The sequence below is a fragment of the Gadus chalcogrammus genome, chromosome 16, assembly GCF_026213295.1.
Source record: "Gadus chalcogrammus isolate NIFS_2021 chromosome 16, NIFS_Gcha_1.0, whole genome shotgun sequence".
In the NCBI taxonomy this organism is placed as follows: domain Eukaryota; kingdom Metazoa; phylum Chordata; class Actinopteri; order Gadiformes; family Gadidae; genus Gadus; species Gadus chalcogrammus.
In genome coordinates this window covers 34,110,968-34,127,738 of record NC_079427.1, presented here as the reverse complement: position 1 = coordinate 34,127,738, position 16,771 = coordinate 34,110,968, and the positions used below count along the sequence as shown (strand labels likewise).

At 41.2% G+C, this 16,771-nt stretch overlaps 2 protein-coding genes across 5 annotated transcripts in view; both read right to left on the bottom strand.

Annotated features, from left to right (window-relative positions):
• The window catches only part of LOC130405725 (uncharacterized protein DDB_G0271670-like), an 85,449-nt gene extending 76,671 nt beyond the window's left edge, over window positions 1–8,778 (bottom strand). Inside the window, exon 1 of the mRNA XM_056610890.1 lies at window positions 8,218–8,778. The gene's annotated coding sequence lies outside the window, so the exon portion shown is untranslated. The remainder of the gene's footprint in view (window positions 1–8,217) is intronic.
• A 2,384-nt stretch (window positions 8,779–11,162) lies between these two features.
• Window positions 11,163–16,771, bottom strand: part of tbcelb (tubulin folding cofactor E-like b) — a 43,076-nt gene continuing 37,467 nt past the window's right edge. For 3 of the 4 annotated variants that reach the window (XM_056611068.1, XM_056611067.1, XM_056611070.1), the window contains one exon: window positions 11,164–14,203. In XM_056611068.1, the coding sequence (XP_056467043.1) occupies window positions 13,991–14,203 (213 nt within the window). In that variant the 3' untranslated portion in view covers window positions 11,164–13,990. Of the gene's footprint in view, window positions 14,204–16,771 lie in introns of all 4 variants that reach the window. The other variant, XM_056611069.1, reaches the window with a different exon arrangement.

Here is a 16,771-nt window from a genome sequence, read left to right as displayed (position 1 = left end):
TATAACCTTTTTTCAGCACTAGGTCATATGAGCATTAAATAAATGCTGCGTCTCAAAATGCCTTGGACAGCAGCGAGGATGACTCGCTTTGCCACGGGCCGAAACAGTTTTGAGCGACCACAGCCAGAGCGAACACAGCGGGGCAGAGGAGTGTCAGGAATAGTCTTTGGTGTACACATCAGTACGGCCTATATTTGCACTACTGTTTAATGGCAATGCAGTGTTTTATTCTATGCCTTTTTATTTTCGTATATTATTTCAATGAATGCAATTTATTTATTCCTAAAAACAAGATCTGGTCTTCAAATCTTTTTTCCAAACATAGGTCGTCTTACAATGGGGTTTGTGTTTATATTCGGACCAATACGGTACAGCGGGCGCTCACATGACGTTAAGCATTTCCTGGTGCATAATGTGACGCTTCAGAACTCCTTTATTATGTCCATGCTTCAGTACCTAAAATCCCGTTTCTTCCCGTTGACACGACAACACACATAACCGGCGTTTTCAGAAATCTCCACTTTGGCCGGAGTTTTTAGAAATGATCGTTTTCTGTGATAAGACAGGGCCTCGGACAGGGGGTGTTGCAGCACCCCCAGCACCCCTACTTCCCGCGGTACTGGGTGCAATTTACAGCTGAATGTAGTGCCATGTTGTGAAACGAAAACCTACGCTAGCCTGGCTCGCTCTCGCGCATCTCTGTTCGCGCTCGTGCATGATTGCGCGTCCAGGTACTTGGAATGGGTGGAGTCAGAGTCAGCGTTGAAGGAGAGGGGGTAGGACCATTTGAGTTGTGTATTTTCAAAATCTGCTGGCGTTTCGCAAATCGCATACCCAACCTTTAAGATGTAAATAATGTTAAATGGCTTAAATCTAGTGAAGGGATTTCAACAGTCTGGGGTAAACAATGTTAACATGACACCATTTAAGAAAATGTAAATGGTTGGAAACAAATAAAGTGACAGCGGAATGAAAAGCGCAAAGCATTGTTAAAAATGCAGAAAAGTAAAATGAATTGAACTGAATAATCTGAAAGGTCTTATGTATTGCCCTGCACTGCTGAAAAATCTGAAAGGTCATATGTATTGCCCTGCACTGCTGAAAAATCTGAAAGGTAAAATGTATTGCAGTGCACAGTACACCTGAAGTCGAAAGCTGAAGTCGAAAACTGACTGACGCTGAATTACATTACCTGAAGAAGGAAAGTGCTGAAATACATTGTTACAAAAGCTGGAAGCATGGTATCGATTGAGAGGTATGGTATCGATTGATTTTTGTAGAAAGAATTATAATAATCCCGCCATTTTTTTTTCAACCAGCCTAAATTGTATGTACTCACCTATTGCTAATTTTCCAGCCTAAAGTCATTAAAAGTAGTCCAATTGGGCGGGAAAAATCACCTAATCTGGCAACGCTGCCTTTATGTCGCATAAAGTAGTCCAATTGAGTGAGGAAAAACTGCCCAATCTGGCAACATTGCCTGCACGTCCTCGCGCTGTAACCTCAGCGTAAATCAATGAGACCAACTGAAAACAAACCGGCATGGAACTTAAACTGTGATTTTGAAAAATGCATAAAGGTAATCGAAATTCAGTTTCCATTATTGAATAATTAATGTTTATTAGTTAAACCTTTGAAAGAAGGTTAACGACAAAATATTGAAGTTACGAAGTCTGAAGTAGTAAGTGTCAGTGAATGAAAGTTGACTTCCATTGTAAAAAATAGTATTTTAAAAGTAGAATATTTTAAAAAGTATAAAATATTTTTAAAAAATCTGAAAAGAAGCGCACGATTCCAAGCTAATCTGAACATTTCAAAATTGGAATGGAGCCTGTAGGTAAAAAATGTAGGAAGGAGATCCCAAAGTTTGTAGAGAATAATAAGGAAAGAAATAATAAAACTTAAGAAGAACAATAGTTGAGCGCTGCATGCAGCACTCACCTAATCAACCATCACCAAACCCTTATGACAGACAATGCTGATTGTGAATACTACAACAGAACACTGAGTGTGTTGTCATTAGCAATTAGTATCTTTAGTATCTTTATCTTTAGTATATTTTTATGTCAAGTTAAAATATTAACATTATTTAGAAAATAATTTCTGAATAATTTTTGAAGACCTAGGGCTTCTCTCTCTCTCGTAATATTAGCGGATAACAATAGCCCTGGTGCCTGTGAGAGAGGCCCACACTGACGCTATACCCCCCACCCCCCTTCCCGCCAGTACTGTAACAGTGCAAGGCCGAACATCAGCCTGTTACCCTGCGTTCACACCAAAAGATGCAAAAAGTTGACGCGCGTCGTGATCCCATTCAAAGTGAATGTAGAGACGCGTTGCTGCTTTGCTGCCGAGAAAACGGGCAGCAAAACTTGATTTGCGGCGCGTCAAAATCTGATTTGCGGCGCGGCATGCCTGTGCCCGCTGCCGGGCACGGAAGAAGGGCGCGTTCACGTATTTTGCGGCGCGTCAAATGCTGCTCGAGTTGAAATATTTCAACTTTTGATGCGCCGCAAAACTTTGACGCGCCGCAAAACTTGATTTGACGCACCGCAAAACTCAGGCGTCAACGCGTTCGGGCAGCAAATGCATCTTTTGGTGTGAACGCAGGGTTAGGAGGTGCCTTGAGATGCAAATCTTCTAATTCTGACTCCAAGAAACACTTTGATTATAGGAATGTCTTGTTCATCGAATTCTGTTCATCACATATTGTTCTTGAGTTTATTTCGGATTCCAACAGTTTTGATTGCTTCATAGATTGCTACTTTCCATGGCAATGCCATCATCTTTTTAATTTCGCAGATGGGCGCTCCTTGTGTGTCCTGAACTGACACACCCTTCTCTGAGCATTGATTTGTCCAATCATCTTAAGCCTTTTAGAAAATCCTACAACACAAATAGAATGTGAACTTACAAGATCAGGATGGATCATGGCTAGTTCCGCTGAAGCGGTTATTCCAGTGCCAAAGATATCAAGTTCATAGGACCACCAAGGGCTTGTATTCTTGCTTTGATTTGGTTATTTTGCTCTTTGATATTCCCACCCCTCCCTTCAGGCATCCCTCCTAAGTCACTCCCCCAACACGTGATTAGCTCGCTAGCTTTAGCAATATGTCTGCCTAGCCTTGTAGTAGACTCTGATACTGAACAGGCAGTTTGCACAGAAATCTAAGCTATCCAATCATTTCAGTCGGGCCAAATGAAATGATTGGACGGATAGAAAGAAATTCTGTTCACGCGTTGATACAGTTTACTTTTTTCACAGCCATTATCTTTCACCATTGGCATAAGTATGCCCGATATCTTGAGAAAAGAAAAGAAAACGTCTGATTATAATCTAATCATCTAAAACCTAATACACATAACCCTCTCTACTGCTAGCAGGCAACAGTTCAAACCAATCTAGTTTTTGACGTCTCCCAAAGAAATCCTTTCTCAGATTAACACACAGCTATCTCACAGGCTTTGTCACTTCAACCACAATCAAAATCCTGGACGGAAGATTTCACCTCTGTTTAGACCCAGTGTTTCCCCTACCATTGTTCAGGCCTGGCGGGCCGCCAGGCCAACGAGCGCCCCCGCCAGGCCAACAACAGGCCCAAAAAAAAAAAATTAAAAAAAAAAATTAAAAAAAATATTTTTTTTTAAATTTAAAAAAAATAAATAATGCGGTGTCGCGCGTGCGCAGATTATGCCCCATCATAACGGACAATCTGACAGCATTAAGTTATATCATCATTAGCATGGCACTGTCACACAAAATTTGTACCGGCTGACAAATTTGTACCGGGCGCGTCATCAATACGTAATCCATTCCAAACCTGCCCGGCAACAGATGATCAGATGATTAGAACCTTTCGAATGACGTGAAAGGTTCACGAACATTCGCGAACCTTCTATCTAGCGATCCGTTATCTGTATTGTGCTATTTCGTCCTTGACCTGCCTTAAACACTCAGTTTACTTGCTAAATTTGATTAAACAATGAAATACAATACAAATATAAAGTAAAAACAAGTGTTATCTAGCGATCCGTTTTCTGTATTATGTTATTTCGTCTTTGGCAACATGAGCGCAAATGTTTTTTGAAACCCGCTTTAAACACTCAGTTTACTAGCTAAATTTGATTAAAAAATTAAATACAATACAAATATAAAGTAAAAACAAGTGTTATCTAGCGATCCGTTAACTGTACTATGTTATTTCGTCTTTGGCAACATGAGCGCGAATGTTTTTTGAAACCTGCCCGGCAACGGACGACGCGATCATCTGTTGCAGGCAGGTTTGGAATGGATTACATATGGATGACGCGCCCGGTACAAATTTGGCAGCCGTTACAAATTTAGTGTGACAGCACCACCAAAAATTGTATTGTAAATAAAATTAGTTTATTGTTAATAACGTGTTTATTGAATCATTATCAACTTGTGATGGCTAAGCAAGTGTTTTACATGGAAATAACCAACAAATACTCTAGCATCCCGTGAAAAATGTATAAAAAAATCACACTATCAGCTCTTACCACCGGGCCTAAAAAAAATTCTAGGGGAAACACTGAGACCCATACTATTTTTTGGCCAGCTGTTTCATGAAAAAAATGTGTCAAATTAGAGATGTAACATATTCCCTGTCTGAATGCCATTTCACACTGTATTTAACAGCTTATATATTATTATACTGTATCAACATGCTAAAATACAAAGGGAACAGAAAGGAGGGATACCATAACCTGGCGGTGACTCAACTGTGACCTCTCAAACATTGGATCCTTTGATGGCTTACAGTATGGGCCGTTAAGTGGCATTATTCCTTAGTAATTGAGCTCACCATTTTCTCAATCAAATATCATTCATTTTTAAAAACTTGCAAACAGTTTTTGCTTGGCTGCTAGTGCTTGCAGATGCCCAGAAACATAAAGGCTAGCTTAAAGGTAAAGTAAAGATACTATTGTACCATACCATTGTCAATTTGTGTTCGGTTGGTTGATTGGTCGGCTGATATGTATTTCTTTAGCCAATTATTAATGGTTGGACAATCGCTGGTGTTTTTTCATAAGGAGTAAATAGTATCTTGATCCATTTATATTCAGGACCGGTAGGAACATATGCAACGATGTATTTAAATTGTGAGTGATAGTTTGTTAGAAATAACTTATATTATTAATAAAAAAGAATATGAATCAAATTATGAATAAAAACGATAACAGGGCTCTGTAGTTTCTGTTTTAGTAATTGCATGGTTTAATAGACTATAAGCCCGATTTTCGCAATTTTGAACTCGCCCAACTTCATGGAGACTGCTCATAGTTTACTGAACATTTGCTAAAAGACTAACAGGCACCATGTCTGAAAACGCTTGGGGGGTCCGGGGGCATGCCCCCCCGGAAGAAAAAATTGAAAAATAACCCTTTCAATTGTTACTTCTGGTGAGATTTTTGGGGGAAAAAGTACAGATTGAGCTTCCAAATATGTCATAACAACCAACAGAGTCAAGGTATCTACTGAGACCAGATCATTGTGCAAAGGTGCCTTGAACTTCAGAGCTACAGACTAACTTTTTTCACTAGGAGCACTGTGGCCCCTAACTGAAAATTAGGGGGACAACCAGAAATGTTAGGGGCACACACAGGCCCCCAGGATCTGTGCATACATCTGTGTTTGTTTTTTGTTTTGTTTGGACATGGCCCTGTCCTTTGTAATGCTGCTGCTATGTGCCCTCAATTGCCCCCTGGGGACAAATAAAGTTTTTTTGAATTTGAATTTGAATACTTCCGCAATCCACCAGTGCTCGGCGGCCAAGCCTGGTATTGCAGCTGTTTAAGCGGGCTTTGGACGGGTCCCTCGATTCAAGGGGCCCAGAAGTAGATAACTCCATTCACTGAAATAGAAGTGGGGAACAGGAATGTGTCTCCGCAAAAAATGTCTGAATATCAACCAAAGGCTCATAATTATCTTTATACCATGTATTAATAAAATTTAAGTTTTCTCCTTTAAAAACGCCACCTCAAGCGTTTTATAAGCCGTTGTATTAATTTATTTTTTGCAGGAGGAGGCGTGGGCAGTTGAAAGGAGTCGTATTGAAACGTTGTCTTTTGGTTTTTAGGCACTGTGTTGACTTTTTGTTACTTAAAGTCGGCGAGGGATGTGTAAACAGACCTCTCGCTTATGATGCTACAATGCTAACTGCTAGATTACGAGAATATTTCTGCATCCGGCATGTCATGCACTAGGGCTTGGCTGGCTCCCATGATGCAGAAGCAAATCTCTCCTTGATGTTGCCCTGCGCCATTGAGCAGTTTTCATTGGAATGAATGGGCACCATATTTTAATCCGCTGTCCTTTGTTTAATATGTCCATGGCACGGAAGCGACAGTTTCACAGGAGTGCGCCCACTTGTCATGCCGCATGACAGGACGCTGTACCTCCTCTCTGCTCGCTCGCCTCTCCATTGAGAATGCATCAGGTGCGACAAACGCCTCCCATGCGATAAGCCATTTATGGCACATGAAGTCCTGACCTGGTTTGGGTACCTGCGGGGACGCGGGTTTTGCAATTGACTCCTCCGGTGCTGGGTATGTTATTTAGGAGTGGAGGAGTCAACTAAAACCGTCAACAGTGGATGATGTGCTTTTTTGCAGAGCAATCTACTGTCGGAACACGGGTCGGATGCGGTATTAACTATTGCAGGTACGGGCGGGTGCGGGATTGCAAAATAAGACCCGTGCAGGACTCTGGCACTGGCACACTAGCCGCAGGTTGGAAGAACGAGTCAATATTTTGAGAATTGTTCAAACACGTAGCAGGTTGTAAAATCGTTCTCCTTATCAGAGACGTTTACGCACGCTCAATATTAAATCTCCACTCATTAGCAACTAACAGTGGCCATTCCCTATCCTTCTCACATTTATTGGCCTGCTACAGATTCCGAATTCGTTGTCTCGCCCTTTCCCCGTTTAACGTGTTAAAATGAAAAATTCCGTCGCACACTCTCACATTTTGGTCACATCAATATTTCCGGCAGGGTATGAATTATGGATTATGTGTGATCAAGACGCAAGGACACTACTGTATCTCACCTCATCGCCTCGCATGAAGAGTGGAAGGATTGCCTATGTGTGCATCTGCGTGCGTTTGTGTGTGTGTGTGTCTGTGTGTGTGTGTGTGTGTGTTAAGTATGTGTGCATGGTGCATGAGTGCTCTTACCTACTTTAGGTGTAGCTGTGTGTGTGTCAGTCCCTGCAGATGGCAATAGAGTCTGCGCAGCACATTGTTCTGCTACTAACCCAGAGTATTACACACACACTTACACATAAACAGTTACACATTCACACACTTAAGACACACAAGCCTGGTCGATGATCAATTCTGAAAAACATAAAACAGGGAATCTACATTTAATCCATATAAAACATGCTGTGAGCATGCATCATATAGACCAAGGGCAAAACTGTCCGCGGCCCTGGTAAGGGATGGCTCGTATATCTTGACATTGGAGCAGGGTTCTATTTCCACTGACCTAGACCGACTTAGGCGACTCTTTTTCAGATTCTCTGTGATCAGTTGTGAACACACCGCATTCACAACTCATGACTCAAGGATGAGTGCATATAAAGTGCGTATACCCCCCCCCCCCCCCCACCCCACCCCACCGAACAAATAAAAATAGCGTATGGGATGAACAAGAAAACCAATCGATTAAAAGGAGTCTTTCTCTCTCAGCCAAACAGCTTTCTCTTTACAGCCAACAACATGCAACGTCAACAAGGCCAAGTGAGCATACCGGCCATTGGTCAACAAGTGCTCTAGATTTCATGGCCCATCATTAAAAATGTATGATGCATCCTTCAGCTCGTTTTATCCAATCCGGAAAAAGTTGCTCCCTTTGCAGGCTTGGGTAAAAGAGAGGATTCATAACCTTCTCTGGCAGATAACACCTCGCTGACACCATAACACCTGTTTTAAAGGTTAGCTACTTGCTGCCCCCAAAAAACTCTGGCTAGCATACACTAATTCACTCATTAACTCATACTGCTGTCGCATTATGTTGTACCATCATTGGAATACGTTTCTAGGAAGGTGCAGTGTGGTTAATAGCTGAGCAGAGAATTCAAAGAATAACACTCACACACACACACAAATATTTTAAGCTATACTCACAAAGCAGGTACCTAGGAGAACAGACCTAAGAAGCCCTATTTGTTGGGTAAGGAGATGCTCACCCTTGTGACAGCGTGGATCGCAGGGCCAAAAGAGAGTGAGAAGATTGAAGGGAAGGGCGGTAAATTGGGCGGTTGCTGTGGCGAAGGCAGCCTGGTTAGAATTATAGCAGGGCTGGTATCATCAACCATTCAGCATGCCACAGATCAGGTTACAAGAGACGATAAATATAGCAGACTCTGATGACCTCTGCAATACCCTGAACACTCGCTGGCATTCCAGTTGAGCTAGCATCACAGCTTTTTATAGTCCATGGCTTGGCAAGGAACCATCCACATCCTCCAAACCTGGTAATCAGAAAACTTTTTTCTGTTTCACGCAGTGAAATAATATAATTAGCCTGTGGCTAATAAGATGGTCGCTAATATTGATCCATCGTTAAAATTCTTCAAGGCTGCTTACATATTTATAATGAATGAGGAGAAATAAAAATACTTGTTTCCCAATCGGGTCATTTTGTTGATAAAAAAAGATTGGAGAAAGAGTTAGTAGAGATAGTAGGTCTCGGGCACTTGCTGCAAACTACAGCCAATGATAATAATGGTTTTTCATGCATATTCCTTCAGAAGGAGAAATTATCAATAAAATCATACATGATTTTATTGATAATTTCTCCTGTATTCTGTATGTACAGAATAGAATGACATGTCCCACGTGATGGTGAGCATGGTGGGCCAGTCCTGTGGGGTGAGGGCCAGTCTTGTGGGGTAAGGGCCAGTCTGGTGGGGTGAGGGCCAGTCTGATTGGGTCTTGTGGGGTGAGGGCCAGTTTGGAGGGTGAGGGCCAGTCTGGTGGGTTAGGGCCAGTCTGGTGGGGTGAGGGCCAGTCCTGTGGGGTGAGGGCCAGTCTTTTGGGGTAAGGGCCAGTCTGGTGGGGTGAGGGCCAGTCTTGTGGATGAGGGCCAGTCTTGTGGATGAGGGCCAGTCTTGTGGGGTTGGGGGCAGTCGGCTGGGGTGAGGGCCAGTCTTTTGGGGTGAGGGCCAGTCTGGTGGGTTGAGGGACAGTCTGGTTGGGTCTTGTGGGTTGAGGGCCAGTTTGCTGGGGTGAGGGCAAGTCTGGTGGGATGAGGGTCAGTCTAGTGCAGGGGTTTTCAAAGTGTGAGAGAGTGAGCCCCCCCTCTGAGAAAAAAATTCGGCTGATTTAAAACATCTCTGATCATAATTTTAAAACATTTTAAACATATTTATTTTTTCCATTTTGCTTAAGTTAGCCAGCAATATTATTTTCTAGGGCTGTCCCCGACTCTGAATTTTCTGAGTCGATCAGATCTGCCTTTTCAGTCCGGAGATTCGACTATTCGGCGGGGTTTGTTTACTGGCGTTGCTATGGTGACCTAAATTATTATAAGCAACTGAAAACGATGCCGGTTTGAAACTAAAACCAGGATTCTGAAAAAAGTAAAAATGCTATCAAAATTCCGTTTCGATAGTATTGAAGATACAAGTGTGTAGATTTGTTTAATGGTTTGAACGATGGTAAACGGTTGAAATAGGAATGAGTTACGATGTCTAGAAATAGGTGTATCAGAATGGGCAGACGTCTTCAATAAAAACAGCTGAAAACGAAGCGGTATGAAACTAAAACTGTGATTCTGAAGACATTTTAAATGATATCAAAATTCTGTTTAGATATTATTGAAGATACAAGTGTGTAGATTTGTTAAATGGTTTGCACGAAGATAAACGGTTGAAAATTGATTTAGTTAAGTAAGTTACTTCTACAGTTGAAGTACGACTGATGATTTGAATCATCGACTTTCAGGGTTTTTTTCGGGTTTATTTTTTTCTCACGTCGCCCCCCCCCCCCCCTGAAGAACTCCGGCGCCCCCCAGGGGGGGCGCGCCCCACAGTTTGAAAACCACTGGTCTAGTGGGTTGAGGGCCAGTCTAGTGTGGTGGTGGCCAGTCTTGTGGGGTGAGGGCCATTCCTGTTGGGTGAGGGCCAGTCTGTGGGGTCAGGGACATTCTAGTGGGGTGCGTGCCAGTCTTGTGGGATGAGGGCCAGTATTGTGGGGTGAGGGCCAGTCTTATCTGACCACCAGTATGATGGTGCGAAGAAGAGGAGAACATTGACCATAAACGGACTTTCTCAAAGTAGCATATCACTTTTACATGGCAGATTATTAACTTCATGGTACGTCTAGTTTGAGGAGGTAACTAGAATCCGACTCCAGAAACTATCGGTTAATGATTCGCTAACTTAATGGACCAACACGACATGCAGGCTGAACCGAGCGGAGCTGCTGTACTCACCATCCAGCTTGAAACCATCCCGGTCCGACCAGGAGCCTCCTTAACCCTCCCTTAACCCGGGCTTCTGTTGAACTTGTATTGCTGTTTGACTACTGCAACACCAGCTGCGATGTACGGTCGAAAACCTACGAGCAATACCCTATATATACTGTATATATACCCGCTACTGATGTGATAACCCGGCGGTACCGTCCTACCATCCGCTCTACTATCCTGGTAAGATAACACGGCGTGACGACCGACAACCCGCAACTGTTGCCAGATTGGGCCAGAAATCTGGCAACACTGGCTTCACAGCAACCAAGTAACTGTTATTTTCCCTTTAAACGTGACGCCAGTGCAGGAAGAAGCACGTCTCTGATTGGTTGAATCAGACCTGGTGACGTCATGAGGAGTCCATCACCTCCACCGTCACCTTGGTGACCAACGTAAACATCACCAAAAACGCAGTTTATTTAAGTATAAATAATTCCAAATTAAATCTTTGTCCCGATTATTTTAGACGCACATAAAGCACAGTTGAACGATAATTAACGTCATGCATATTCTGTGAATATACCCCAAGTAGGCCTACCTACAAAAGTGGCAAAGGGGACTTAAGATACCCACTATGAAACATTGACCTCTTCCCTAAATTACAAGGATCTGATTACATTTCCCTCGATTTCCCTACATTAGTTTGTACCTATAAATATTTAAGTGATACATTTGTTTTCCTAGTGAATGTAGCCTATACCATTGTGTGATGAAAAAAATGGTCGGACAATGCAAGGAGATTGAGATTTTATTACCATTCTATGATGCATTTTACCTCAGCATGAGAAGCAATGATTCTGAGAAGGCTATTAAGAATACATTTTAACACGCACATCCATTGTAGTCATGTATTATAGCTGAGTGAATTGATGAGTACATACAGATGAATAGAGCTTGTACACCAGAATGCATCATGGTGTTGTATGTTGACTTATGAGTTATAGTAATATAAAATAATAATAAAATAAATATAAATATACCTTAAACTGGGCAGATGAAAACTTTGTTTCACCACATCCTGCATAATACACACTGTGGCACTTTCAAACACCAACATTTTCCATAATGACCAAAACATCATCACTATCAACAACATTCCTATGCTCCTTTACGTCCAAAACGGAGGTGCTCATTGCAAAGTGATCGATGGATCAGCCCGAGAGGACCTATCATGATCATCTAGTGCTTAAATGCAAAAAGGAGCACTTTGAGTTAAAAAGGCAACACTGTCAGCGCAAATAGACGTTAAAATAGTAACCTAGTAGGTGTGGCTATGTGTGGCAGCAAGGTATTTCACTCAAGTCTTCATGGGAATACATATGAATATATCAAGACTAAATCAAATACCTGCTAAAAGCTGTGTGTGAGTGTTGATGTGGTAAGGCTGATATTGTGCAACAAAATGGAACTCTAGATGATCTGATAAATATCATGTTCTAGTATTGTAACAGGTTGTAACAGATCCTCGCACACAAAATCAATAACTTAAATAAATTAAAGCATACTCCAAATTGAGTAACAAACATAAATATATTAAATAAATACATCTTTATATGATTTTAACACATTAAAATGAAAAACATGAATCATTTTCATAAAACGTCCAGTAAATAATGGGTTCCATAAATTGATAAATAAAAACAAGCTGGGATCTCAAAACAATAACGGTAGACAGGCCAAACACCTTAAAAGGGCTTTGTGTGAATGAATGTGACCTTATGGTCATACTTTCCTCTCACAAAAATACAAATTCAGGCATCCTGAATCATACTTGTGGCGGGCAATAACATACAATAACACATATTGTATGCTGTAAATCAATCAAACAAATACAAAGTTGTCAAGCAAATAAAAATAAGCATACTTTCAATGAACAATTTAATGTATGCTTAAATTTAGGCATTTGTGGTTTGGGCCCACTTTGTCATCCTTTTCTTTCAAAAGCTTTTCTTTATGTTGATATTCAAAGAAATGGTGACACACTTATTCAAGAAAAATAATCAATGAGCTTGGCTTTGGGGAAGATAACACAGCTGTGGCTAGGGAGTCTTTTTGCTCTGTAGGGCCAGGAAGGGATTCAGTCAAAATAAAAATGCATGCCTTGTTTGATCAAAGTAAACAAATATAGTGAAGCAAGTTAAGGAAACGATGAGTTCGCAAAGATCTGCTAGATTATTGTAAACACTGAAAGGCAGTCTGAGATAAATACATGATCTATATGATGTGATAACATTATCATGGCTATAATATTTCATTCATGAAAAATAATGGAACTGTTACTCTCCTATTATTGAAATATGTATTAAAATTGGCAACCAACAAAGAAGATCAACAGATTTCAATGTCAACAGAGCTCAGAGCCTGAGCCCATATGAGGACAGCTTGCCTATATCTGTCTACATTATACATATATTATACATATAGGATTGGCCGATATCCTTTGATTAACAATATTATCATACAACATAAACACAGGGTGCTTTTCCCTGTGTTTAAGTTGCATGATATGATAGTTAATCAAATAATATCTGCCCATCCTGCATCTTATGTTCTTATTTTTGTTAAACTCGATATGATCTATATAAATGGTACATAATATGTATAATGTATTAAATGGACCTTAATGTCCTTAATTACTTGATGTCATTCAGGACAGAGATGAAGAAAACCCAGACTGAGATGGCTGGAGCAGGGATAGAATAGGACACAACCTAATATGCTGTGCAGTTGTGTATGTTTGTGTGTACAGCACAGGTGGTTGTCGTTCATATAAGTGTGAATATACGTGTGTGTGTGTGTGTGTGTGTGTGTGTGTATTGGTTTGTAATGATGCAATGTCACACATTATTATTAAGACACGCTGCTCTTCCTGATAATCTTTCTTTTCACTTAAAAGTGCAGATTCAAAAAACAAACAACCATCGTTTTTAAATAAATATATGACAATATAGCCAACTAGTTTGAGTAGGGTTTGGGTGACAGATGGGCCAGCTGGTGGTCTTTGATGCTCGTAAAGGTGCGATAAGCCGTAGACTAACAGCTTGGACAGAGCTGAGATTTGCTGGTGCACCAGTTTCCAACGGCCATCTGCTTCTGCCTTCCTGGTCGCTGCTCCGCCATCCTGACTTGTAGCTTGGTCTCCATTTTTTACACAGAAACATTCCAGAAATTCCCTTTATGTTTAAGACTGGGATTTTGAAAAAGTCTAGAGAGGATATTATCTAATAGGAACTCCTTACCTCCGGATTGGTGGTTCTGCTAATTCAGCAGTCAACCAGCCTGCATTCCATTTTGGAACCGTTTCCTGCATTATTTACCTCAACTTTGACCTGCGTGTCACACCTATCCCATTTTAACTGTGCCTTTTATTAAATAACTTAGCAATTGAACCAGTGAAACAATCAGTCCATCCTTTCTCTTTTTTTCATCCAATAGCGTGGGATATTGAGACCTGGAGCTTGGGGGGAGGATATAAACAAGCGCGTGGCTCATTTTGTCTTGGGCACCACCAGGATCTCGTCCCCGTCGCGGATGCTGTAGGAGTGCAGCGCCCGCGTGCTGTACTTCATCTCCTCTGGGCCGAACATGCAGCAAAGGTCCTTGTCGATGTAGTAGACCCTCATGTGGTTGGTGGGCAGCTGGACCACCTCCTTCAGCTGCTTCTTCAGTTCCGCCACCGTCTGGTCCAAGCGCACGTTCACCTGGAGAGACAGGTCCAAAATATTGGAATTTTACTTGAAAATGCAATATTAAGGTTTTATCAATGTTTTCATTGTTTCTGGTTTCATTGGGAGAGCAACTTAAAAAGTGAACAGCAGTAGTTACTAGGTATGCAACAGTACAATTGGCCCACGGTTCGGTATTTTGGTCAAGGTAACGTACGGTTTTGCTATTTATATATATAAAACTACATCACAATAAACAATGAACTTTATTTTGCCTATTGACAAATACATCCTTCCATTCAGAAAAATGGCAGCCTGACTGGTTGGCCTGGTTTCTGTTTCTACTGTATGAAATGAAGGGGAGTAAAAACCAACCTGATAGTTTTTCGGCTTCTATTTTAAATAAACGGGGTACTTCAATCAATATGAAACATAGCTGCGAGCAGCAATGTGGGGGTCAAGCAGAATAGGACTCAATAAACTAATTCTGCTGGACAGACGTAATCGGCTAGTTGGGTACATTATGACCGTCTCAGTAATTAGTAATAACGACAGCTGGTGGAATTAACTACGAGTCAATGTTTACAAAATGGAAAAATTACCCCATCTAGTGGTAAGGGGGCATTATCGTCTGCCTGACAGAACAAATCACACAAATACATAGGGGTATTCGGAACAATATCCCTAACAGAAACACAATGTTAACAAGCATCCGTTCTTGAGGTGGTTCATGAAGCATCTAATCCAGTAAGAATTGCAGTTTCTATTGTAAGTGGGCGGAATGGTAAATAAATTCATGTTGCATTATACATGCAGTACCGCAGTGCAGTGTCTACCCTTTAATGAGCGCTGTTCAGCGCAACTAACATTGATATAAATGAAGAAGTGTTCTGATTGTATGCTGTTTGTCAGATTGACATGATGATTTAATATGATTGATATGTTATCAGTTTTATATAACACAGTATATGATGACCATGATAAAATGCATATGATTAGATATAATTTTACTGACAATGAAAGCTATTGGGAAATGGTTATCACAATGAAAATACATTGAAGTTGCTTTCTAAGGGCTGGAATAGACTTGCTGCTAACAACGCCCCCCTAGAAGTCAAATTACACCAAATATTTGGACATCATCAGGATAGGGTCATAAGACTCTGGGGCAAGTTTGGTTTGGATACTTGAAGGCCTTGCAGAGAAATTAGCTAAATTCCTTTTTGACGTCCCCCTGAGGTCAAAGGTCACCAAATTGTTTGGATGTCCCCAGAATTATGTCATGAGTCTATGTACCATGTTTAGCTATGATATGTTAAAGAGATGCTGAGAACAGGCTAACTTCCTGTTTTGCAGCTTTGCCGTAAAGTTTAATTGGCTGTCACGGCCAAACGGTTTTGAATTTGAAAAAGCTGTTTAACACTCAGCTTGGTCTGAAGATCATATATGGCAAGTTTGATGATTGGACATAATCTGTGGCCTGTGGATGTGTACTATTGATTTTGACAACTTCAACATGAGAAATAATTCATTAGCTACATGGGGAGGTCTGAAAGTATCACCAGACATTGAAGATAATTTTGAAATATAATCATGGCATGGGTCTATGTACCAAGTTTGGTCATGATGTGTCAAAGGGCTGCTGATTGGCTTACTTCCTGTTTGGCGACTTCGAAGTCGAGGTTGATAGCGGCCATACGGTTTTGAATTTGAATTTATTACTACAGCTGATGAGCTAGCGACCTCAAATTTGCTTGACAGGATAATCGGGCTGTCACAACTTTTGACCAAGGCGTTCTATGGGCTGCTATAGACTCCCACGGAGATAAAATAATAACAATAAGAAAACGTACAAAAACAATAGGTTGTCTCGCAGCTTCGCTGCTTGACCCCCAATTAGGGGTCAGAGCAGCGAAGTTTGTGTTTTGGAGATAAATGTTGAGCTTTTTTTGTTTGACACGCTAGCGCTCCCTCGCTCCACACTGATTTAAAGCGATGTCAACAATTGTACTCGCATCTCGGAGAACATGTCGGTATCGTCGGCATGAGCAACCCAGACCAAGAACTGACAGACAAAAAACAGGAACAAGTACAGAAAACATGGATCAGAGGAGGAGGTCCGAACTGTAGGATGAGTCTCTGGTAAGTTTAAGAAAGCCGATTTCTCAGCAGCCCTTTGACATATCATAACCAAACTTGTCATGACCTCATCATGGTGACACTCAATGCATTTGGTGACCTTAAACCTCTAGGGGGCGCTGTTTTCAATGTCGATGTGTTTTAACTCCTCTCACTTCACATGAGTATATTTCATACAAATTTTCAATGTCTGGTGATACTATCAGACCTCCCCGTATAGCTAGTAAATGATTTCTCACGGAAACATCCGCGACAGCCAATCAAATTCGACCGCGAAGCCGCCAAACAGGAAATACGCCAATATCTCAGCAGCCCTTTGACATATCATAACCATACTTGGTAAATATACCCATGACATCATCATGGGGACACTCAAGTTTTGTGATCATTGACCTCTAGGGGGTGCTATAATTAACAAAGACGTCTTTTAACTCCTCTCTCTTCACGTGAGTATATTTCACACTA